We start from the raw sequence: 25,136 nt of genomic DNA, 5'->3' as shown, positions 1-25,136 counted from the left end.
TACTGGCTAAAAATGCAGGAACCCAAGGGGTTAGCTGGGGACTCCTGAGGCCTCAGGTCGAATGCAGTCTGGAATGGAGGGAGCGGGGGAGAGGGGCTGTAGCTGGGGACACTCATCTTATCATCAAGAGGCCTGGCCCACTGGCCATGTGACCTGGGCCTTTCCTCTCAAGGCCTCAGTTTTCTCATCTGTAAAATGACAGAATTGGAGCAGACGACCCCTTTGGTCCTGCCATTCCTAGCATTGGGATCCCATGATTTCTGTCATCCACTCAGCAGGTGGGGAGTATCAGCCCTGAGCTAGGCTGAGGATGGGGTGGGGTCCCAGCCACCTGGTCCGGCCAATTGAGGGGGCACAGAAGCACAGCCCGGTCATCCCCACATCCTGGTGGGGCAGCGACCGTCCTCCGGGTGGGAGGGGATTAGATGGTGGAGAGCCCACGGGGACAGCAGTGGGTTTCTCTGTACCCTGTGTCTGTCTCTGAGGTGTCTAAGGTGGAGGGATGGACGTGGGGACCCCTGGAGTTCCCAGGGGAGCAGGGCCCGGCGCTGCCCCAGCCCTACCTGGCCCCCCGCACAATAGACATGGGAGGCCCAAGCTGTGGCCCGTGGGGCTAGGCTGGGGTGCGGCCACTTCTGCCACTGGGGAATCACCTCTGCAAGTGATGCCCATGGGAGGCCCACTAGCAGGGAGGCAGGGGTGTATGTGGCAGGGGATGGGGGGCGTGGCTTGCGAGGGTTAATGTCTCTGTCCTGGTCTCCAGGGAGGAAGTCGCAGGCCGTGATGCGGGCAGGGGCTGTGGCCTCAGGAGCGGAAGCCAGCCTTCTCAAGCATTCTGCCCATCCTCTCCCTGCCTCCACTCTGCACCCTCCAGCCCCCTCCTCTCCCCTCCCTGCTTTCCTGTCCCCCTGATGCCGCTCTTAACAATCCGTCAGGCCGAGAGTGGTGCGCAGGCTTGGAGCTGGAGTAACTGAGTTCAGGTTCAGCACTTTGTGGCTCTGGGACGTTGCTGGGCTTTCCTGTGGGGACACACTGAAGCCTCAGGCAGCCAAGGAGCTTGCACAGGGCCCAGGGCCTAGGGGGTGAGGATGGGAGACTGGAGCCCTATGGCCACGGTGCCCTGGGGAGGGATGATGGTGACTTTTGGTGTCTGGGGCCACTGGAAGCCATCGAGGGGGCACCAGGTGGCCTGGGTCCCGAACCCTGAGGGATCTGTAGCCAGGCTCTCATGTTTTCTGGGCTTCAGTTTTCCCATCTGTATCCTGTGCCAGGGGCAGCGTCCCCTGGCTGGAGTGGCTGTCCATGGGTGAGCTGCCCTCACTGTCATAGCTTTTGTTCTGGCGATTCCCAGCTTGGGCGAGGGCCAGCTGCTGGAGTGATTAGTCTAGGCCAGGCTGGGGGATGTCAGGCAGGCTCCGCAGCCACAGGGAGACCCCCTGGCTGACTGCTTTCTGAGGGCGATCAGGACGTGCGGGCCTGTCCTGGCTGTCCTGGGGCGTCAGGGCGCACGGTCTGGCAGTACGGTGGTGAGGGCAGTGGACCCTCCCCTTCACTTTTTGGGATCGTCCCCGGGTGCTTCCATAAGACCATCTCTTAGGTGACAGAGCAAGCGCTGGGCTAGGAGCCAGGAGGCCTAGGTGTGCAGGGAAGGGCTGCGTCACCTCTGTTGGCCCCGGGGAGCCGCTCTGGTTCCCACCACATGGTCTGTGAGGATGGTGGGCCTCACGGACGCCCCCACTCTGGCTGTCCCGTTGCAGACCGAGAGCGCATTGGGCAGGACTCGGCATATGAGCAGGAGGGGAAGGTGCAGTTTGTAATTGATGCTGTGTATGCCATGGGCCATGCGCTGCACGCCATGCACCGTGACCTGTGTCCGGGCCGCGTGGGGCTCTGCCCACGCATGGATCCCGTGGACGGCACCCAGCTGCTCAAGTACATCCGCAACGTCAACTTCTCAGGTGGGTGTCCTGGGCCATGCAGCCAGGGGAAGGGCTCCCAGGGTTCTGTGGGGGTAGGAGAGTGGGGGGGGGGGTGTCTCCTCAGATGTTTCCAGGGGGTGTAACCTCTCAAGATGTTCCACACAGGGGCCTCCCCAGAGGTGTCTCTGCCCTAGGCTCGTGATCCTCCCTGCTTTTTAGTAAAAGCTCAGCCAAGACACTGAGTGCTTAACACTCCCTGGCCCCTACAGGCATCGCTGGGAACCCCGTGACCTTCAATGAGAATGGAGATGCCCCCGGGCGCTACGACATTTACCAGTACCAGTTGCGCAATGGCTCAGCTGAGTACAAGGTCATCGGCTCCTGGACCGACCACCTACACCTCAGAGTAAGCACCTGGCAAGGGCAGGGAGGGGCCCCAGGAGAGAAGAGCAGGGGGAGGCAGCCACTGTGGAGCCCCGACCAGTCCTGACCCCAGGGTTTGCTGCTGCCAAGTGGGGGGCTTCCTTCTGTGCCCCTTTCCAGGCCTCAGAGGGCCCTGAGTGCCACCCCAGCCTGAAGTGGAGGAACAGGACAGCTGGACTTCTGGTGGCTGGACCCCTGTCCTTTCCCTTGGCCTCGGGCCATCCTGCCTTCCACCTGCTGGCAGAGAAAGACCCCGGAGTGAAATGGCTCAAGGGCTGGGCTGCTGTGGGGAAGGGAGATGAGGAGGGGGAGGGCTGCGTTGGGACAAAGGAGGACAGTGGCGTAAGGCAGAGGGCGCAGTCAGGTGGGGTTTCTGGTGGTGGGTAGAAAGCTGTTTGAGAGCATTTCCTACGGCCATCATACTGCACTAGAGGGTCGTCATTTTTCTGGGTGTTATGGGCGGCTGGGGGTGGGGGTCTTCTGGGTCCTCCTAAATACATTTTCCCAGCTCGTGATTGTCCCAGGGATTTGGTGGCTTTCCCCGTCTGGCCTTCAGTGTACCTGGCTGAGAATGGAGCCATGTTTTTGGAGAGAGAGGACTTGTGGTTCATCCCCCAAGGAAATGCCTGTAGACTTGGCCCCTCCCTTGCAGGGTGAAGGGGTGAGACGTGCTCAGGGTGGGCACGGTGTGACAGCCAGATGGACCAGAGAGGCGCAGGAAGCCCATGTCTGGCCTCAGCTATCTTTGCACCAGACCCTGGGCAAGTTGCATCGTGCCCCTGCTGTCCCCTCTTGTAAGAATCTTCCAGCGATGAGCCCCTTGAGCTCCTCAAAGCACTTTCTGCCTGTGATTCCATTTAGCTCTGACAATCTTCTAAGCCAGAGGAAATATCTCTGGAAACCCAGCCTGAGGGATGTTCCAAAGGCCACACAGCAGGGCGGGGGGCAGAGCCCATTCCTACAGCAATGCTCCTTGGGTTGGTGAATGGAGACAGACAGAACAGGGCAGGTGGGGGCACTTGGCAAAGTGGGACAATACCCCAAATGGGGGCGTGTCTCATTTGGGTGCAGTGGGAGGAGCAGTGGGGGCCAGTGATTCAGTTCAGCAGCAGCAGCGACAGCAGCTAATCCTTGCTGAGCACCTGCTGTGTACAGCTCCTGTTGTAAACCCGCGACCTGGCTGTTGGGATGGCAGCCCCGTGAGGCGGGTACTATTTTTATCCTATTCCACAGACGTGGTAAGTGAAGGCAGGGCCGCGGTGTGGGGGGTCCGTGGACTCGTCCCGGATGATACAGGACCCCTCCACCAGCATGGAGTTGGGGCCAGGGTTGGGGGGGGGAACGTTAGGGGGAAGGGGACCTCAACCGTCTCATCTTCCCCACTTTGTCCAGTGCTCAGTTTGGTCTGTGCTGTGGGGAAAGGAAAAGGAGGAAAAGACTTCACCCTGCCTGCCACTGTCTTCCCCCCCAGGGTCTGAAAGTGAGGCGGCCTCTCGTGGCCAGTGCCCGGACCTCACTTCTTCTGTGACAGAGTCCGCAGAGATTCCCTGGGCGCCCCCTGTGTGCCAGCTCCGTGCTGGGGGCTGGCTGTGCCGCAGGGAACAGACGCAAAGCCCATGGCACTGACGTTCTGGGGAGATTTAAGAATTTCATTATGACTCCCAGATGGAAGCCACAATAAGTAACAAAGGGCAAAGTGGCCTCATATTTGCTATCATTGGATCAGGTGGGGAAACAAAGGCTCCGAGAGGTTGAGGTGTTTGCTGCCGGGCTCATGACTGGCTAACAATACACCTGTGGTCCCAGGATTCACCCGTGTTCACTGCTCTTTCCACTGGAGCCAGAGTTTTTTGGCACAGCCACTGTTGCCCTGTGTCCCCCTGCGGTCTCACAGCTTCAGTGCACAGGGGTTGTCCTGCCTCATTGTTCCTGTGGGACGGTGGCACTGGGTTGTTGCTGTGCTCTTGGGCTTTTAGGACCACGTGGCCCTGTCATGCCCGGAGCCACAGGACAAGCTGCTCCCCTGAGGTTTTCTTCTCGCCTCCCATGAGGCCGTCTTTGGATAAACCCCCCCTCCCCGACCTTTTCCTCAACTCTGAAACCCTCCCTTCGCCCGACCAACCAGTTAATCTTAACCTGGGAGCGAGTACCCAGCCCAAAGGAGCACCTATCTGGCCAGGCGTGCTGCTCTCCAAGTGTGAACTCTTCCTAAGGGCCACTTTATTTGGAATAGAGGCTTTATTGTTTTTTTTTTTTTATTTTTTAGAGAACAAGAGAGAGTGCAAGTGGGCGAGAGGGACAGAGGGAGAGAGAGAGAGACAGATAATCTTAAGCAGGCTCCACACTCAGCACGGAGCCCGACGCGGGGCACGATCCCACAACCCTGGGATCTCCTTGATCCCACAACCCTGGGAGCTCTTCCATCATGACCTGAGCTGAAATCAAGTATTGGATGCTCAACTGTCTTAGCCACCCAGGAACCCCTGGAACAGATGCTTTGAATATGGCTCCCAAGTGTAGTCGACTCCCTCTGCTCAGGGCCTAGAGTTCTTCTGGGCCTCTCCCCTACTTTCCAGACTTTTGTAACCCTGAGTTCAGTAGGGTGTGCCAACACGCCTGTGGCTCCTTTGCTCACAGCAATTGTGTCTTCGGGGACATATGACAGTGACTTGCACGAATTTAGAGCAAGATGTAAAGAAATGCTAACCCCTGGGCACATATTACGTATCCTCTGGGAAAACTTCTGTTCATTGATCTTTGCTGAACTCAGCTTCCTGAGCCGCCCAGAGGAGGCCCCTTGGGCTAAGCCATGAGGCAGCGCATCTCTCAGCATGCACATAAGTCACCTGTGGGGTCTGGTTAAAACTCAGATCCTAAGACAGTAGGTCTGGGGTGGGCCAAAATGTCGCATTTCCAGCAAGCTCCTGGGTGATGCTGCTGCTGCTGGTCTGGGGACCAGCAAGGGCATAAGGGGCTGGGGGTCAGAACTCTTGAGCTCTCTCTGCTTCCCTGGGTGACTCTAGGTTGTCACTTCTGTTCTCTGGGCTCCGTGTCTCCATACGGTCCTTGAGAGTTTAGGATTCCCCACAGGTCAGCTATGTCTGAATCACGCGGTGGGGCTTATTTAAACCGAGCTGTTGCATCCGGCGGGTCCTGGTGGGGCTGGGCGGCTGCATTTTCCCCATTTAACTGGGTGATCGAGGCGTGGGGCCAGTGGGGTGGCCCGGGGCACCGGGCGGCATATCCTGAGGCCGGCTCCCCTGTGCTGTCGTTGGCAGATAGAGCGGATGCAGTGGCCGGGGAGTGGGCAGCAGCTGCCCCGCTCCATCTGCAGCCTGCCCTGCCAGCCGGGCGAGCGGAAGAAGACCGTGAAGGGCATGCCCTGCTGCTGGCACTGTGAGCCCTGCACGGGGTACCAGTACCAGGTGGATCGCTACACCTGTAAGACCTGTCCGTATGACATGCGGCCCACAGAGAACCGCACGGGCTGCCGACCCATCCCCATCATCAAGCTCGAGTGGGACTCGCCCTGGGCCGTGCTGCCCCTTTTCCTGGCCGTGGTGGGCATCGCTGCCACGCTCTTTGTGGTGGTCACCTTCGTGCGCTACAACGACACGCCCATCGTCAAGGCCTCGGGCCGCGAGCTGAGCTACGTGCTGCTGGCTGGCATCTTCCTGTGCTACGCCACCACCTTCCTCATGATTGCCGAGCCTGACCTGGGGACCTGCTCTCTGCGCCGAATCTTCCTGGGGCTGGGCATGAGCATCAGCTACGCGGCCCTGCTCACCAAGACCAACCGCATCTACCGCATCTTCGAGCAGGGCAAGCGGTCGGTCAGCGCCCCGCGCTTCATCAGCCCGGCCTCGCAGCTGGCCATCACCTTCAGCCTCATCTCGCTGCAGCTGCTTGGCATCTGCGTGTGGTTTGTGGTGGACCCCTCCCACTCGGTGGTGGACTTCCAGGACCAGCGGACGCTCGACCCCCGCTTCGCCAGGGGCGTGCTCAAGTGCGACATCTCGGACCTGTCGCTCATCTGCCTGCTGGGCTACAGCATGCTGCTCATGGTCACGTGCACCGTGTACGCCATCAAGACACGCGGTGTCCCGGAGACCTTCAACGAGGCCAAGCCCATTGGCTTCACCATGTACACCACCTGCATCGTCTGGCTCGCCTTCATCCCCATCTTCTTCGGCACCTCGCAGTCGGCAGACAAGGTGAGTGGCGGAGCCCCCCGGGGGTGGGGGGGTGCGGGTGGGTGAGAGGCCGTGAGCCCGGGGGCAGCCTCCGGGGGCTCCCCGGCCTCTCACCCTGCTCTGGAGATGCCTTCTTCCACTCCCCGCTGCCTTCTCTGTCTCCAGTCTGTTCTCCAGCCTCCAGGTTGTCTCTCCTGTCTCCCACCCTTTCTCTTCTCCTGCATCTCCTTCCCTCCTATCTCCTCTCCCTCCTGTCTTCCTCAGCTCTTTCCCTCTTTGCTCTCTCCCTCCCATCGCCTCCCTCTCTCCTCTCTGTCAGCCCTGGACGCTGACCCTCTGTCAGCCTTTATTCTCTTCTAGACTCTCCCTCACCTCTGTCCCTACCCAGCCCCATCTTCCCTGCCTTCCACTCCTCTCTTCCTTCTCCTCTGTCTGCCCCTCTTTCTGCCTTCACGGGATCCCCACGGATCCCTAGGTGAGGGAGGGAGGGATCAGGCACTCACTCCTTCTTTCCTGGTCCCCAAGCCTCCGATGCCCCGGGAGCCGGGGATGTCATCCCCTCCAACATCCAGAGCTGCAGAGAGGTTGTGTCCTGCTGGCTCTGTCATGCCATCCTGTGGGCCTGGACTCACCCCAGGACCCTGTGTACTTTGCCCACAACCCGGCCCCAGCACTGCCTGGCTTCTGTGGGGTTTTATCTTAAAGGATTGGGAGTCACTGAAGCCAGAGGCCAGAGACAGGGGGGATTGTGGGGACCGAGGACCCCAGCTCCTGGTCCGAGCTCCATGTCTGGGATCCTGGGCAAGCCAGCTGGCCTCTCTGCCTCAGTTTCTTCATCAGTAGATTGGGGCCATGATCCTTCTCTTGCGGTCCTTAAGGTGTTGTAAGTCACATGGCATGATGGGTGTGAAGGCAGTTTACCCACTGTGCGGGGGGGAGGCTGGGGCTGAGGAACCTGGAGGAGGGTGATGGGGACAGGGTCAGAAAGATGACAGGACAGATGGCGGAGGACCTGGAGGCTGTGGGAAGGATGCTGGCTTCTACCATCAGCGAGAAGGGAGCCACAGTGGGGTTCTGAGCGGTGAGGAATGGAACATAGTTCAGATTTAGAAGGATCCCTCCTGCTGCTGGGCAGAGCCCTGAGGAAGTGAGCCAGGAACGGGGCCAACGTGGGGGTAACTGCAGTGATCTCAACAAGGGGCTGCTGGCAGCAGGGGTGATGGGAAGCGGGGGCTCCCGCAGGTGGAGCTGGCTGGATTTTGGATGGACTGCATGTGGGGCAAGAAGTGCAGAGGAAAATCAAGGATGGCTCTGTAGTTTTCAGTGTGCGGATCATCGGAAGGAAGGGATGTCCAGCCCTAAGGTGGGGAATCTGACGGCAGAGGCGCCTGCTTGGGGGCAGAGATCGGGCAGTCCTTTGGATGTGCTAAGTTTGGGATGCCTGTTAGAGGGCCAAGTGCCTCCGTTGAGCCAAAAGTTGAATATGCTACAAGTCCGGGGTTCGGGGCTGAGGGCTGGGCTGGAGATGTAGCCGGGGGAGTCGTCAGCCCATGGATGGCGTTTGAAGCCATGAGCCCGCCCAGGTGTGAACTCCTAGGGATGCTTGGCTTTCGGTGAGGCTGCTGCGAAAGCTGCCATGGATGGGGTGCTTGTCATGTGCCAAACACTCTGCCTAATGGCCAGCAGGCTCCACAGCAGCAGGCTAGGGTAGATGTCACCATCCCAATTTACAGATGAGGACGCAGAGGCACAGAGACGTGAAGTGATTTGTCTGAGATCACACAGCCAGTAAGTGGCATGGCTGAACTTGACCCTGCTCCGCCTAACTCAGGAGCCCAGTCCATGCTGCCCCCTGCAGCCCCGGGACACCTCCCTGCCCTGGGGCTTCTTTGGCACGTACCACTTCTCCTCCAACGGTTCCTCGAGGGCAGGAGCTGTGCCCTCCATTCTGAAACCCGTGGCCTGGCCCAGGGAGGCCTGGGGCCTGTCTTCCTACGGCGGCTGTGGGCTGAGGGGTCCTGAGAAGCAGACGTCAGTGCCCTGAGGTCAGAGCCCTCCGGTTTGGCTCCAGGTCACCCTGCACTCTGACCTGAGTCAAAGCGGCCACTGGGCCCGGCTCACGCTGTGAGTCAGGTATCCAGCCCCCCCACTGGCCTGCGGGGTGCAGGTGCAGACAGAAGCCCCTTGCCCCGCAGTGCCCAAGGGGACTCCAGAGCCAGCAGGGGAAGCCACGCCCCACTCCAGGAAGCTGGCGGCTTGAGAAATGACCTTCGGCATTACCAGGAGGCTCCTTCCCTTGCCTCCTCAGGGAGTAACGGTACAGGGCTGGAAGGCAGACAACTCTGTGGGTGAGCCCCTTACTCTGACTTCCCGTAGGTTCCTCTGGCTGCTTGCCAGCACAGTGCTCCCCCATGGGGTCCACACCCTCCCGGGGTGTCAGACCCTCCAGCGGCCGAGGCCCAGCCCCCTCTCTCAGCTCCCACATCTCTCTAGGCCACCCTGCCTGCCTCTCTTTTTTCCCTTTTTAGGAGGCTCCCCTCAGTATTGATTATGAAAAGGAGCCTCTGAAATGATCTTTTCTGAGGCCCAGAGAGGGGCAGGGACTTACTTGCCTGGGGTCACACAGCAGGCTGGCCTCACACCAACTTGTGGCCTAAGACCCTGCTCTGCACCTGAGGGGTGGGACAGGGGACACGACCCTCCCCTCTGGGCTTCTGAATGAGGAAGGGGAAGGGAGCTCTGAAGTCCCTGCGGGTTCAGACCGCCAGACCTCCTAGAGGCATAGGCAGTCCTGGGGCTGTATCTGTGCTGTGTTTTGTCAGCACTACAAGGTGCCCCAGTGGAAGCTGTAGGCTTGGCTGCTGTGTGTGTGTGTGTGTGTGTGTGTGTGTGTGTGTACGCGCCCAGGCAGGGGTCTGAGTCAGGCATGAGTGTACAGGGGTGAGTTCAGGTGTGTGTGCGTATGGGTGTGTACGTTTGCGGGCACGGGTGTGTGCCCAGGTGCGTGTGCACACACGCCTGCAGGTGCCCAGCAGGTGCCCGTTTCCCCCCGCGTGCAGGTGCGGGCGCAGAGTGAAGCTGTCAGTGCTGCTCCGATGAGCAGGCGGACGGATTTCCCAGCATTAGCCCGGATTTCCAGGGGTTATCACTGCAGCTGTGTGGCATGAGTGAGCCGTCTGGAGTGTGCTTTCTCTACCGCGTGGGGTTACTGCTCAGTCAGCCTTGGGTGGGACCTGGCCCCAGGGGCTGGCCAGGTTGTGGGGAAGTTCATCGATCTGGCCTGAACAGATCCTGGGGATCTCAGTAGCCACTAGGGTCGGCTTGGGCAGAAGCACGGAGCAGGCAGAACTCCTCAGTGCCCCCAGCAGAGCCCCCTGTACCATATGCCCCCCAGGCCTAGCACAGAAACAGGAAAACGCATCGTCAACCTCCAGGCAGCTCCTTTCTGTGTCCTTTGCCCCACCCCCAGGGTGACCTCTGTCGACACCCATCAAACCCATCCTGCACTCTGGGGAGCGGTCACTTGTGAGGCTAAGGCAGGACTTCTTGCAGAGGACAGAGTGTGGCAAGGGCCCGACCGGAGAGGGGAGCAGGAGTTCAGGTACCTCTGTCTGGGAGATGGGCGAGTGGGAGAAGAAAGCACATCCCGGAGGTTGCCTCTCACCCCATCTGCCTTTGAGAGCTGCATCTGTGCCTGGGCCCCTGCCCTCTGGGGGTGCCTGCTGGGTTCTAGAGGTTCTAGAGGACCACTGCTTCTTTGAGAGAATCAGCATGCTACGTGCACCTTCACACAGGAGGCCCCAGAATGGTGCCTGATCTGGGGGTGGGGTGGGCATTCCAGACGCTGGGGCAAGGAAAGGGACTGGGGGCGTGCAGCCCCACTTCTGCTTACACAGAGGGGGCCACTCCCAGCCTGCATGGCCAGAAGAGCCCCCAGGGCCCAGGCTGGGAGGGTGGGCCCCCAGCAGATGGGAGCAGCTTTGCTTAGCTTTGATCTGTTTACACTGTATCTTGTATTTTGTTTGCAGAAAGGCTCCTAGGCTGAAGAGCAAAATAGAAAATAGAACACCAAGGATTGTGCTCTTCCCCCCCACAACCCCCCCCTCCGCCTGCTCAGGGCTGGCTCCATGGTTTTCAGGGCTCTGTGAAAAAAGAAGGGGAAAGCCCCTTGTTCAAAAATGATTCAGCATTCAAGATGGTGGCAGTAGGGCATGAAACCAAGTGTGTATACCCATGGAGCTGACTCTGCCTGGGATACTGGAGGGGCCTAGCATCCCATAGTGGGTCAGGGCAGAGTGGAGTCTGGCCCCCAGGCCTCTGGTCCCCAGCACAGGGCTGTGTCCACTGCAGGGCTCAGAGAGGGGCTTCTGTCCCTGGTCCCACCAGCTCCACATGGGCCCAACTGCACCCTCCTAACCCCACCCAATCAACAAGGTGGAGCAGAGGGTGTATCTGACTTGGAAACATGACCCTTATGCCCAAGAACCCCCAGTGTGAGAGGCAAGACTGCCCTTGCCCTCAGGGAGCCCCCAATCTAATGAGGGAGACATACCCTCATCCAGTCCAATGGTGAAGATATTGATTAGCCCAAACCTTCATTGCTGTCTCCAGTGGTGTGAAGCCTGTCCCCTTCCCCCCCCCTCCCCCGCCCCAGCCACCAGGCCACCTCAGCAGATAGAAGAGGTAGCCAGCACCCTCCCACTGGCTAGTCATGCTTGGAGGTAACGCTGTCACCGGAGGGTGGGAGTGTAAGGGCAGGGGTAGGGTAGAGTGGGGATGACTGTGTCCAGAGAGGTGTGTGCTCCCTGGGGACTAGGCTGTTATTCCCCTGGGCCTGTGAATTTCCTGAACGGTGACAATGAAACAGCTTCTCCACACTCCCATCCTCCTTCCCCACGCTTCTGTGCAAGATCACACAGCTTCGGTCTGTGTTTGGGTGGCCCTGTGGGTTGGGAGAGGTAGATGCTCTCATCCCATGGCACTGATGAGAAAACTGAGGGCCAGAGAGGGGTTGAGACTTCCTCAGGGTCACACCCCTCCCTCCTTTCAGACCCTAGAGCTTCTCCAGCCTCTCTCCCTAGGGGAGCTGGAACAATAGCCTTTAGACCCAGGTCATGAGGCATTTCTGGAGAAGGGCAGGAGATGGGGTGGGATATGAGAATGGGTGTCATGGGGGGGGGGGTCGGATAAAGCCAGGGGTCAGGGAGAGCTTCCTAGAGGAGGTGGCACATCAGCCAGGCCCTAGGGGAGGGGACCCAGGCCTAGAAACAGCAGATTTAGGGGGCAGAACATTTCCTGCCTTCCCTATGTCCAGACCTGGGGGCCACAACCTCGGCCTCCTCTGGCCCCACCCAGGCTGAGGGGGCGGCTAGAAGGACACCTGAGGCTTGGAGGACTGGGAAGGAAGGAGGAGGCGGGGAGGGGACCCCAGGCGTAGGCGGTGGGAATTGTCAGGCCCTGCCTGGAAGGCCCCACTATTGAAGAATGGATTAGCCGACACCCAGATTAATGGACTTTCATTTTGCTAAACATCTGTCACCGTTAGTGCTGGCGAGTAAGCGTGAAATGAGCTTTGACCAATGCTGCCATCGCCATATCTTGCCAGGTGCTGTGGCTCCCGTGCCAGTGCTCTGCACAGGGTGGCGTGTGTGTGTGTGTGTGGGGGGGGGGGGGGTGCGTCACTGAATGGACGCTTGGTCAAGGGGCTGTGGCACACCCACTGGGAGTTACTGCACCAACAGATGTTCCTCTCCTTCCTGGCCCCGCGCAGGGGACTGCTCCTGGGAGGTTCAGCTGTGGTCCCCTGAGGGCCCTACCTCCCTATAGCACGTAGGAGTGGGGAACCCTTCCGTGCACGTAGCATTCACCGTTCTACGTCCATTCACCGTTTGTCAAGTCATTTCACCCTTACAGCCACCCTATGAAGTAAGTGCTATCATATCATGCCAGTGTTATACGTGAGGAAACTGAGGCACAAGGTGGGACTTGTCCAAGGTCACATAGCTAGAAGTGGTAAAGCCAGGATTTGGTCTGGTCTAAAGTCCCGGCTCTATACCTTGACTCCCTTTTGCCCAATGTCAGTGGGACACAGGGCTCCCGGGGTCTGTCCTCCGTGTGTCTGTCTCTGGGGTCAGGGCCCCTGAGGCGCCAGGCGGAGCCTTCTCTGACGCCGTCCCCCTGGCCCCCCTCCAGCTGTACATCCAGACAACGACGCTGACCGTCTCGGTGAGTCTGAGTGCCTCGGTGTCCCTGGGGATGCTCTACATGCCCAAGGTCTACATCATCCTCTTCCACCCGGAGCAGAATGTGCCCAAGCGCAAGCGCAGCCTCAAAGCCGTCGTCACCGCCGCCACCATGTCCAACAAGTTCACGCAGAAGGGCAGCTTCCGGCCCAATGGTGAGGCCAAGTCTGAGCTCTGCGAGAACCTGGAGACCCCAGGTGAGTGCCCAGCCCCGCTCCTTTCCCTCTGGGCCCGCCCAGACCAGTCTCCTCCTTCAACAAGGCCCGCCCCCCCCACCCCCCCCACCCCCCTGGGACCCAGGCCACGCCCCTCCCTGAGCTGGGTCCTCAGTGGGTACTGGGAGAGCCCCAAAGCCACAGGTGAGTGGGAACTCTGGGAGAACCCTGATGCACCAGGTTAGTGCCCCTCTGCCCCGCCCCATCCTAGTAACCAGGAGAGAACCTCAAGGTCCCCCCCACCACCTAGCCCTGGCTACACCCTTCCAGGGATATCTGCCCACCTGTGGTGAGGCCATGGGGGAATGTGGTTCATGCAGAACGATGGGGGACTCTGGGATTTCTCTGGTCAAGGGGTTGTCTCGAGGGCCCTTGCCTTCTGGCCCTTAAGTAACCTGGGCACAGAGGCTCTGGTGCCAGCCTGGCCACCTTCTACCAGGGCCCTGAGGGTGTGGGGCCTCAGGATGTGGGTCCCCAGGAAGGGTAAGGGAAGGAGTGAGTTGGACAGAGGGCCTTCAGAGGCCTCAGTTCTCAGGTAGTAGGGTGTTCCCAAGGGATTGTCCAAGGAGACCTTGGCAGTAGAGGGGGATGGGGAGAGAGAAGGACACAGGGACCTTGGCATCTAAGGGGCAGGCCCAAGGTCTCGGCCTGGGCAGGACTGTACTTGGGAGGGAGCAAGGCCACCATATTTGGCAACTTTTCTGGTCCCCCTGCAGCAGCCCTCTGTGAGAAGAGATTGAGAGGAGAGAGAGGCAGAGTGTGTGAGGGACAGGTTAGACCTTGGGGGCACCTGTAATAGTGGTGACCATTTCCTAAACCCTGATTGTGTATCACACCTACCATGTACCAGTTTTCGTCTTCACAGCAGCCTTGAAAGGCAGGTATTTTTATCATCTGTGTAATACTGAAGAGTAAAGGGAGGCTCAGAAAGATTAGGGACTCACCCAAGTCACGCAGCCCGCAGGCGCCCGGCCTGGACTTGACCTCCACGGTAGTATCACTGCTCCCTTCTCAGAAGGACGGAGGCCTCTGCCCTGGGAGGTGAGCCGGGGGTCTCCCACCTGTGGGGTGAGAGATAGAGGGGTTGCTATGGTCACCCTGCCCCCCTGAGATGCTGGCTCCCTCCCCGGACATCCTGCAAGTGCCCAAATAGTTTAAATGGCAGCATCTCCTGCCTCCCCTGCTCTCTGAGAGTCCTGGGGGGCTCCCTTTGGTGGGGAAGGAGGAGCAGAGCCCTCCCCACCCTGCCCAGGAGACTTTCAGTCCCAGAGGGACCTGGGAGTTAACACTCAGCTTCTTGCCTCTAGTCCTGGGGCAGAGGCCCCAAATGGACATCGGCCATGGCAGCAGGAGGGATATGGGCTAGACTCCAGGAGGGTCTGGAGCACAGGCTCCGGAGAGGAGGCCCTTTGTCATCTGCAAGTAGGTCAGGAGAAATAGGAGACCTGGCCTCCCTGGTGTGTTTTGGCCGGGGCAGCGCCTCTCACAGGCTCCCCACCTGTGGCTCCGGGTGAAGCATCCTCCCTTCCTTTCTGGGCACGGCTTCCGCCTGTTGAGTGACTGCCACCTGTGGAAAGAAGGAGAGTCCCTTCCTACATGCAAACAGGACTTTTTACTCCCAAAGCCCTCTCCCCTGTTCCGTGATCTCGACAGGAGGCCTGTGAGGCCTGGGTAGCACTAGAGGTTTGATTCGCAGCCGAGGCCCAGAGAGGGTGAGGGATTCTCCTGAGATCACACAGCATGGTGGTGGCTGGCTGGCCCCACACAGTGTCTTTCCCTTGACCCTGACTTCACATGGCCTCCCTATCTCTGGGTCTCCATTCTCCGGGCAGAGCAGTATACCTGGCTTCTGGCACACCCCTTTCACTGACATCCTGATGACTCTGTGTTGCCCACCCCCCCCCCCCCCACCATCTTTTGCCAAATGACCTCTGGTTCTTTTCAATCTTGCTCTTCCTCCCAGAACACCAGCTTCCCTGGGACCTACAGCCCTCCCTTCAGGTGCCACGTGGGCCCTCCACTCTGAGATGGGAAGGGACACTGTCCTCCTAGAACTCCCCCCCTCTGGCCTTTCGTGTCTAGATCTGCAGAAACCCCACGTGCGGCCCCTAGCCAGGCCCTTCTGTCCCGAGCAGGGACCCCTCACTGCTCCCCACCCCCCACTCCTGACTTCTGTTTTCCTCCTTCCCATGGAGATTTACCCTTCCCGGGTTCCATCCCTCATACCTTACTCTGCTGGGGCAGGAGCAGGTCTGTCAAATGAGCTCCGGCCCCCGGGCTCATCAGAGTGGGGCATTAACCCTCCAGGGACCATGGGCGGCTAACTAGAGCTAACACCCCGACTCCAAAGGAGGGAAGCAGAGTGTGGGACCTTCCCTGACAGTTGTGATAGACATTGTTCCTCCTGCCTCTCTTCAGGTTGGTCACATGGGGACAGGGTACAATTACTACCCCTTCCCACCCCACCCCCCACCAGACAAGGAGGGGAGCGGAGGCTTGGCGAGGGGACATACAGTGTTCCCAGCCCCCTGCTTCCTGCAGGGGAAGGGTGAGAGCTGCTGTAGAAGCCAGAGGCCAGGGCCCCTTGCCCCCACTGCCCCTTAGCTCGGTTACAGCAGGGGCTGTAGACGTGTTGGGTGGGAGCCAGGTGATTAATTCTGGGGATGCCAGACCGAGGGGGCGTGAGCGGGAAAAGTGGGGAGATGTCACTCCTGTGAAACAGGGACATTTTTCACTCTGTCACTGGCAGGCCACGTATCTTTAAACAAACAACAGAATAAATAATTCAGGGGCCTGATTGCGGGCAGATTGGGCACAGAGACATGGGGCAACAAATGGGGGCTGTCAGCTCGTGCTTGCCATTGCCCAGCTAATTGTTATCTGAGGTGGCAGGGACCGAAAACCAGCAGCAACAGCCTGTCATCGGCAAGGGATGGGTTTGGGGACCTTTGTGCACACCCCTCACCCCGTCCCTCCCTTCATGCTGAGGATGCCCCTGGAGTGTCGCTCTCCCCGCCCTGTCCTCATTGCTATAGTTATTTCAGCCCTGTCCCTTTGCAGGGTTTAAAGAGGATTTCCATCCACCCTGTGGCTGAGAGCCAGCCAAGGGTTTATTATCCCATTTTACAGATGAGGGACTTGAGACTCGAGAGGTTCAAGTTGTTGGAAGGGCTCCTTGGCAGGTGCTGAGATCCCCTGTCCTGGGGAGGGCAGGACTGGACCCAAAGTCTCCTGACTCCTGGCCAGAGCGCTTCCCTTTGAGCCTCACAGTTAGCTCCCGGGAGCCCGGGCAGACTCACTGCTCCCATTTTCCAGATGGTGAGACCGAAGCTCCGCTGAAGGACTCTGGGGCCCCTGGCTTGTAGCTGAGGGCCGAATGCGCTTCCAGGTTCTGGAACCCAAGGACTGGATTTTCTATTGGAGACAGCTCTGGTCTTAGAGGGACAGCAGGGCCCAACTGTCCCTCACCTCCCCCACCACCTGCTCCCCTCTCACCCGCCTCGGTGCCCCCACGGCCGCCCTCAGGCGCCCATTTCCCTACGGTTGGTGGTTTTGCTGCTGCTGCTGCTGCTGCAGTTTTCCTTCACCCCTGAGCCATGGCTGCTGACAGGTTTACAGGTTTGGAAACTCAATTTTATCAGTTCACCCAGGGGGTGATGGAGCCCTGGGGAACTGATTCTCATCGGCCTGGCCTGCAGCTCGTGATTAAGCTGCCGGCTCATTTTCTGACAGTGCTGGATAGCGGAGGGTGGAGCCTGGGGCTGGGGGAGTCCCTCAGGACAAGCAGTTGGGGCAAAAGGGCCACCGCTCTTATGTAACAGGTAGGGAAACTGAGGCCTAGCAGGGTGGGGGAAGAGCTTCCGGAAGTCACAGAGGGGGCAATTAGAGGCTCCTGTCCCTAGATCTGTGCACCCTCATACCTCCCTCTCAGCACCTCTGGCCTCATGGCGGGTTCCTTCCCCAAGTATGCCCAGCCAGGCGCCTCACGGGTGCTGTCCATGGTCCTTCTTCTCTCATGGTCAGCCGGCGCCGGTCAGGAGGCATATGGGTGGGTCATTTTAGAAACGAAGGTGGCAAGTCTTGGCACACTGTAAGGTGCTGTGTTCTTACTCTCTTCCTGAAGTCATGGGCCCCATCACCTGTCCCGGTGGCACCTAAAACTCAAAACTTCCTGGCTACTGCCCAGCCAAGTGATTGTTCATGTTCTGCTTGAATATTTCCACGACCACATAAGGCCATCCTCTCCACTCAGCTCTGGCCGGGAGAAAGTTCTTCCTTTCCTTTCATTCACCTGCCCTCTACCCCGCGTGCCTCCCCACTGGTCCTACGGTGCTGTCCTCTGCTCACCCCACCCCCAACAAGTTTGCTTCTTGCCACACTTGATGGGCCCTCTGAGAGTTGGACCCAGCAATCTGGCCCATGTCAGTGGGCTTCCAGCTACACTGGTGTGGTAGATGGGCAGAAATGGGGACCCGGGTTTCTTCCATCTGGCCCTGTTGGCTCCCAGAGGACTGTGCTGAGGCTAGTTGCCCTCAGTGTCTGTTCTGCCCATGGAAAGCAGAAGAGAGGAAGTACAGGAGAAACCATCTGTTTTAATCAAATGACACGCAAGTCACACACAGCCCTCACGACCCTCACGTGTCATTTGCAGGAACGCCATCAAGCAGGGAGCTCAGGAAATGTAGTCTTTACTTGGCAGTCATGGGCCCTGGGAAAACGGGGTAGAGAGGATTGGGGGGTACTGTGGGCAGCCCACCGCACTGCTCCCCTCAGTGTCCTCTGCCCCAGGCCAGATGCCTTGGCCATGCACTCCTTTCCCGAGAAGACAGGACCCTGATGGGGTGTCAGGGCAGCTTTGCGAACAAGGGCCCTCTGATTGTCTCCCATCCAGCCTCCTCTGGGCACCAGCATACAACTCCCACCCCAAGCGGCAAGGCTGACCTTGATTACTCTCCATTGAGCTGTCCCAGGCCGTGGAGGGAGACCCTGGATCCGGACAGGACAGAACCAAGGACCTGGCCAGGGTCCTCACCCCAGTGCCTCATTTTTCACATGAGGGTGGCATTTACCTAGCCTCCTCACTAGGCTGCCGTGAGGTCTGAACCCTGGCTGGGCAGAGGCAGGGGGAGGCTCGTGCTGCCCCGAAAAGCTGATGTTGTCACCCAGCTGTGAGTGGTGGGGAGGGACCCAGGAGTGGCTGAGGGAGGGCCAGAGCCATGGGTGCGGATAAGGAGGCCTCGAGGCTGAGGTGAGACAGGGACACCTAGAAATGGGAAGGGTAGCCAGACAAAGGCCCAAGGGGACCTGGAGGCCTTCCACTTCCCTTGGGTGTGGCACGGGGGCCAACTGGTCAGCTTGTCAGTTTCTAGCCTCATGAGCCCCCCCCTGCTCCGGTTCCATCATTTATTTCCTCCGTCCCAACTCGCCACTCCCGTCCCCTAGGCTGCCAGGCTATGTCTAATGTCTGTTCTTTGCATGTGTTCTTCTAGAACGTGTGCTGTTGACCTGAAAACTTCTGTTGATAATACTTTAAGGCTATACAATTATATTACAAATAAAAACAATTCTCTTCAAGTGTGGTGGAGTCGGGAGGTGGCAGGGGCTTTGTCGGGGGGGGGGTTGGGCAGGAGTGTTCTAAGGAGGGGGTCTTAACTAAAACAACTGTGTGGGGAGGGCAGGGCACTCCAGGCAAGCAGCCTGGCCCCAGCAAAGATGTGGAGGTGGGAAGGATGTTCAGAGACTGGGCGAGTCCAGTGAGGTGGGGTGGGGGGTGCAGGGTGGTGGAAGGAAAGGGGGGGCAAGCGATGGGATGGGTGGGGTGGGGCCACCATGCGGTTTGGGGGCTGTGAACTGCTTGGTTCAGGGGTCTGGACTTGATGCCGTGGGCAGGGCAATGCCTGAGTGGAAGGGGGGGTTTGAAGAAGCCAGCCCCTGATGCCTGGGTACCCCTGGTCTCTCTCCTTCCAGCACTGGCCACCAAACAGACCTACGTCACCTACACCAACCATGCAATCTAGCTAGGCCGCCAGAGCCGAACAAGAGGAGGATCCAAGACCCTTGTGGCTGATGCGTCGGGCCAGGGCCACTCCCAGGGGCCCAGCTGATGTCTTGCCTGCCCGTGGGCGCCCACGGACGTGGCTTGGTGCTGAGGACAGCAGAGCCCCCGGCGGTCACTGCTGGGCAGCCTGGGCAAGCCGGGCAGGTGACAGGAGGAGGACAAGGGGCTGGGGAAGCTTCAGGCCACCCCAAGAGCCTGCATCTTGGACCACGGCCCCTCCTGGCCCCAAATCACAGGGGCCCAGGCTATGTGGGCCCCAGTGTTGGTTTTCTCTCTCTCCCTTCGTCTCTGCCTGTCCCACTGGTGACCGTCCGAGTCCGTCTCCATCCCTGTCTTTATTTTATCACTGCCTTTTCTCTCTGTGTCTTCACCTGTGTGCTCTGCTCTTATCTTCTTTCTTTCAGCCTCTGCCTCCTCTCCCTGATGCATTCTCTGTCTCCAGGTCTCTCCAGGTTTTTCTCTTGTGCTCCACCCAGGTCTCGTGCATTTTTCTTCCCTGTCCTCGCCCCCTCCTCACCTTCATCGCATCCCGCCTTTGCTCTCTCCCCATCACCACCTCCCAACTCACCAAACCGTACATGTCGCAAAAGAGAAAAAGCTCAAAAAAATTCCAAACACAAAAAAGCCAAAACAAAAACGAATCTCGCGTGTGTTGCAAAGTGCCGCGTCCTCCTGGTGGCCTCTGTGTGTGTCCCTGTGGCCCGCAGCCTGCCCGCCTGCCCCCTCCCGTCTGCTGTGTGTCCTGCCCGCCTGCCCGCCTGCCCGTCCTGCTGATGACACGGAGTTCAGTGCCTGGGTGTTTGGTGATGGTTATTGATGACAATGTGTAGCGCATGATTGTTTTTATACCAAGAACATTTCTAATAAAAATAAACACATGGTTTTGCACCCTGGCTCCACATCCACTGAGGGCCCTGCAGGGGGACCCCAGTCTCAACCTGCAGCCGGAGAGCCTGGAATTAGAGGCAAGGAGCAAGTGGGTCATGGACCCTAGGGCTTGCGGGCGATGGAGGCTGCCTCCGGGGCTGGCATCGAGTGGGAGCATGGAGAGGCCTTGGGCAGGGAGGGACCAGGACTTTGCAGCAGATTCCAGAAATCAGCCGCTGGCGGTCCCCTAAGGGGGATGTGTTCTATTCCTGTCCCTGGCCCTGCAGCCCCCAAGGAAGGTACCATTTTGGCCCTTCCTCTCCTCTCACAGTCCTTACACCTGGGCCTCCGATCCCCGCCCCGAAACGAGCTTCTTCATCTCCTCCATCTAGCCCGGAAACTCTCCTCTTGAGAAATTGGCTTCCAGGGCTCCCAGCACCCACAGCCCTGCCCTCCCGCCTGTCCTGTCTCCAGGTGACAGGTGCTAGGATGATGTGTGTCTCTGTCCTAGAGATTGGAGTGTGGCGTGTGTCCGCGTGGGCCAGGTGTGTGGCACAGGTATGTGCGTGTGGCTCCCCCAGCCCTGTGTGTGTGTCTGTTTTGGCTGCACGTCTGTGTGTGCTCTTGGTACCTCCATATGCATGCTTGTCTGTCTAGTGTGTCTGTTTAGGCCCAAGTGGGGGTAAAACCACATTGCACCCACATCGTGACGATGCTTGTCCCTGGCCAGCGGCAAGTGTGCAAGTGCGTGTTCACAGCAGCTGGCTTCGTTGGCAGGTTGGGCGGGAGGGAGCGGGAAGCAGCTTAGGGGCTGGGCCCTGCCTGGGGTAAATTACAGAGCCAGCGACACAATGAGGCCACAGCGGCAGCTGAAGCCCAGGCTTCCTGTGCCGCCCCTTTCTGGCCCGCCCCAGGCCCCACACCCCCTCCTACCTCCTTGGCTGGCTGAAGTGTGGGGCGTGAGGGCCAAGGGCCTGGAAGGACCCCAGTGGGGGCCAGGCAGGGACTGGGTGTGTAAAGGTGAGGCTGGTGCATTAAATGGTGCCCTGGGCAGTGCCCCCTATGTAAGTAAGCCCATCTAACTCCTTCGGGAGGGCTGGTGTCACGCCCATCTCTGCTCAGGCAATCTGTTCCCTTGGAGGGCCTGGGAGAGAGAGAGAGAGTGTGTGTGTGTGTGTAGAGCACCTACTTTATGCTCAGTATTTGTAAGGAAAGGAAGGGCAAAGAGGGTGTCTGTCACTGATTGTCTTGCTTTCGCAGGATGGTTCCTGCGCCCCAGAATAGATTCTACCCAGTGCTCTAGCCTAATCAGGCAAAACTAGGTGGTCAGACCAAGGGTATTTGCCAGAAGCTCCCAGGGCGGGGTGTGTGAGCGCGTGCCTGTGGTGGGGGCGGTTTGGATGAAGGGGAGTGCAGCCAGTCCTCCAATGACATCTCTAGCCCGGGCACCTTGTCCCCTCTCTGGTCTGTTTCCCTCCCAAGGCTAGGCGGAGGATTTGATGCTCAGCACAGGCCTTTCCCAGGCGCCCTCCCCACATCTGTGGAGCCCCCCATATCTGTGGAGCCCCTCTTCTAGGTTCCACTGGGGAGAATCAACTTCTTTCCAAGTGGGGTGCTGCCCGCTCTGCTCCCCTCAGCGCCCAGAGCCAGGGGTGGGCTCTTGGTGGGCCTTAGACCCGTCAGGCATTCCTGAGACTTGGCCTAGTCCAGCCTGCCTAGGACTCTGTGAAGGGGCAGGTGGAAAGGAGGCACCCAGGGCCCGGCCTCAGGGGGGTGCCAGATGGAGGAGACATAGCCCCACCTTCAGGGACTGCCCTGTCTGAGGGGCGAAACACAGCCTCTCCCTCAGGGAGCTTCCCGTCTGATGGGGAAGATCTAGGCCTCAGCATTTCTACAGCCTAGAAATGCCAAATATCCCAAAGGAACATAGTTATAGGAATAGGGTGGGGTAGGTAGGGGAAGCCTTGGGTGGGGTGTGAATTCCAAGGAGCCGTGTCTGGGAAATGGAGAAGTGTGCGGCTCCATGGGTCAGGGGTGGAGAGGAGGGACTAGTCTCCCCAGCACTTCCGGGAGGCAGACCCGGCACAGGGGTGTGGGAGGGTGGGTGCCATGCATCACCTGGAAGGCACAGCCGGTGAAGCCGGGCCTGGGATCCCACAGGTGGGCCCCACTGGGATGTGCTCTGATGCATGGGTGGAAAAGCCCCGTGGCTGCTCACCTTTGCTCCCTCTGCCATGCTGTTAATTCCCCGGGCTCATGTGGGACACCCAAGAGAGGCAGACAGATGAGCAGTGCCTTTGGAATTTTACACTTCAAAAAGATGGGGGTTGGCTTTGCAGTGTCCCTGGTTCTCTGGAGAGAGGGATGGTGGCCCCCAGAGACCTTTGCTCGGTAAGCAGGGTGATGGGGTGTCCACAAGCTCCCAGGGGGAGGCCCAGAGGCCCCAGGGCTGCAGCCTCCTTTGTGGGTGGGGTCGGTGACAATACATTTTACAATCTCCCCAGGTGTCTGCTATGCAGCCCAGTGGGCCAGGGAACTCGGTGGTTTTCAAGCTGTTCCAATGGCAGAACCTTTCCTTTAAATCAGCAGCAGCATCCCCAGGAACTTGTTAGAAAAGCAAATAATGGGCCCCACCCAGACCTGGTTCTTTATGCATCCAATCCACAGGTACTAAGTACCTACTACGGGCCAGGCTGAGGGTGTGCAGTAATGAATGAGGTGGATGTGGCACTGGACCTTGGGGTTCTGCAGACAAGAGGGAACAACGCCCACTTGAGAGTTCGTGGAGGCCCAAAGCCAAGGCTAGGCTACTACTGGCCCTGGGCAGAAGCCCACCAAGCTACAAAGCCAGCGGGGCACACAGGACACCTTTGTGGAACTCCTAGGTCCCTGGGGACTCAGCTTCAGAGGCAGTATACAAGCTTGGGTCCCTTCCAGCTCAGATGCGAAGTTCCAGTGTCTCCTAGTCTGTTTCTCCTGTCCTGCCTTCTCAGGCCCTGGTGGCAGAGGCAAAAAGGACCAGGAAGTGGCCTGTGAACACCATGCCAGGTGCCCCCACACCATCTCAGCTTCCAGGCCCAGGGAGGGGTCCTTGGGAGCCCACAGAAAGATGCTGACCTTTCAGGAGGCCACGTGGCTCCTCTCTGGCCAGAGGACAGGCCACAGGCCCTTTGTTTTAGAGGCTCTTACTAAGGCCTGCAGCTTCCTCCTCCCAGCCTGGGGTTTCCATCTGCCCACTCAACAGCGAGAGGAGACTGAGGCACTCTCCCTGACATCTGAGCTTCTCTCTACCCCCACCGCCTGCCCTGCACTGCCCTGGGTGCCCAGCAGAGCTTGGCCCTGGCACTCGGAGCCTCCCAGGGCTTGGACCTCCCTGAAGACAGCCTGGCACTGAATGGCACATGGTGCCCAAATCTCACTTCAGTTGGCAAAAGCAGCAATTAGCATTTAATGAGGCTTCTTGCTTTATTTTTAGGTAACCTCCAAGGCCCTGCCTGTGTAATTCAGCCCGCCATTGCTCGGCAGATAATTAAAGCATGTCACCATAATTTGCCTTTTTTTTTTTTTTTATAAAGCCCATAATTATGTTTTTATTGCAAGGGGGTGGGGGAGAGAGAGGAGGGAAAGAAAACAAAGAGGTGAAATTGGGGCAGGAAATGGGGCTTGGCTCCCTTAGCCAGGCTCCTCTACCCCATCAGCTGGCCCAGGAGCCCCCATCCTGGCTGTGGCTCCCCAGGGCTCCCTCAGCTTCAGGGTCTGCCCTGAGCACTCCCTGCCCAAGAATGCCTCCTTGTTGGCTTGCCTTGTTGGAACTTCTGGAGAGCCCTCCTCTTCCAGGTTGGGGTGGGAGGGCCTTCCTGCTCTTCCCTTTCCTTATAAAACCAGTCCCAGTTTGCTGTTCCAGTGGGCAGGAAGGGGGTTGGGTGAAAACCCGAGTAGCCTCGAGTTGCTGTTTCTTGAGCTGCACACAGGCACCTGGGAGTTTCTTTATACTACTCTCCACTTACATGTTTGAAGATTTCCACAGGAAGTGGAATAAAACCCCCCTCCCAGGGAGGGGTCTGCTAACAGAGCCTGGCATCTGGAGTCTGCTTCCAGGGGCACTTGTGACTTGCTGTTCTTTCTCACTATGAGGTGAAGGGCCGTCTTTCTGCAGGAACTATACTGCAGTCTAGTATTTTGATGCTGGAGCGTGGTGGTAGGTGATCTTTGCTGGGCCTCTGATAGCAGATTTTTTTGAGCCTGCAGGCCATGCTAGGAACAGGAAGGGCAGCTGCCCGCAGCGTTTCAGGGAGCCCGCTGCCCCCAAACATCTTCCCAGCTGCCACCTGTGCTACTTAAAATTCTACCGGTAAAGCCTCAGTCTCCTGGGCCAAGGTGCGTTCGCCCAAGACACATCAGTTGCTTGGCAATCATATTGGAGTCTGGTATGAAGATACCAGCTGCCCTGGGGTGTGGGACAGGGGACAGGTAAGTTGTGAAAGAACACGCAGATTACCTTAACTCGAGTAGCAAGTGGCCCTCTACCCCTTTCTGAACACCACCTCACCCCAACATCATATTACGTCCATGTGGTTTGCACATCATCTTCCTGCTCCCACAAGGATGTCAGCCCCGTAGGGCAGGGGGTTTCGTCACTTTGATCACAGCTGAACCCCGGGGGCCTAGAACAGCACCTGACACACAGCAGGCATATAATAAATATTTGTGGAATGAGTGAGTTGTGGGGGAGGGGCTGGGCTGGAGACCCAGAGGGGCCTATTTAGCTGTATCCGCACCTCCACAATGCCCCGTGCTTGGCTCTGACCCTGAGTCTCTGCCCAAAGCCCAGTGGTCATTTCTTCATTGTAGCTGCCCAAGGTCTTCCCTAGAGGCCCAAGGTGAGCCTGAATGTAGCAAGCTGGTGATTGGAAAGGGAGCTGATCCCCACCCCCCCCCAATCCCCCCCCCCCAGGGTGAGAGACACCTGGAGTTGGTATCAGGGGACCCGGATTCTAGGTAAGGACCTGCTGCTGACACGCGGTGTGCCCTTGGGCAAGTTGCTTTCCCTCTCTGGGCCTCAGTTTCTTCATCCGTAAAATGAGGGATTGAGTTCTGAGCCCTCGCAGCCTGGGTAGGGAGCCAGCATTCCAAGCAGTACAGGAAGGGGAGGTGACTGGGAAGAAGAGTCTTTGGGGGCATGTTGCTATGGCAACTGTGCACACATCAAGGGGTGGGGG

At 58.8% G+C, this 25,136-nt stretch overlaps 1 protein-coding gene across 4 annotated transcripts in view; it reads left to right on the top strand.

Moving 5' to 3' along the window:
• GRM4 (glutamate metabotropic receptor 4) overlaps positions 1-19,571 on the top strand; it is a 115,105-nt gene extending 95,534 nt beyond the window's left edge. For all 4 annotated transcript variants that reach the window (XM_042938486.1, XM_042938487.1, XM_042938489.1 and 1 more), the window contains 5 exons: positions 1,758-1,958; positions 2,189-2,325; positions 5,621-6,556; positions 12,728-12,974; positions 18,960-19,571. In XM_042938486.1, the coding sequence (XP_042794420.1) occupies positions 1,758-1,958; positions 2,189-2,325; positions 5,621-6,556; positions 12,728-12,974; positions 18,960-19,009 (1,571 nt within the window). In that variant the 3' untranslated portion in view covers positions 19,010-19,571. The remainder of the gene's footprint in view (positions 1-1,757; positions 1,959-2,188; positions 2,326-5,620; positions 6,557-12,727; positions 12,975-18,959) is intronic.
• Positions 19,572-25,136: the final 5,565 nt, after the last annotated feature.

The sequence above is a fragment of the Panthera leo genome, chromosome B2, assembly GCF_018350215.1.
Source record: "Panthera leo isolate Ple1 chromosome B2, P.leo_Ple1_pat1.1, whole genome shotgun sequence".
Classification (NCBI taxonomy): Eukaryota; Metazoa; Chordata; class Mammalia; order Carnivora; family Felidae; genus Panthera; species Panthera leo.
The sequence above is the reverse complement of the archived record's forward strand: the minus strand, read 5'-3'. Positions and strand labels throughout refer to the sequence as shown.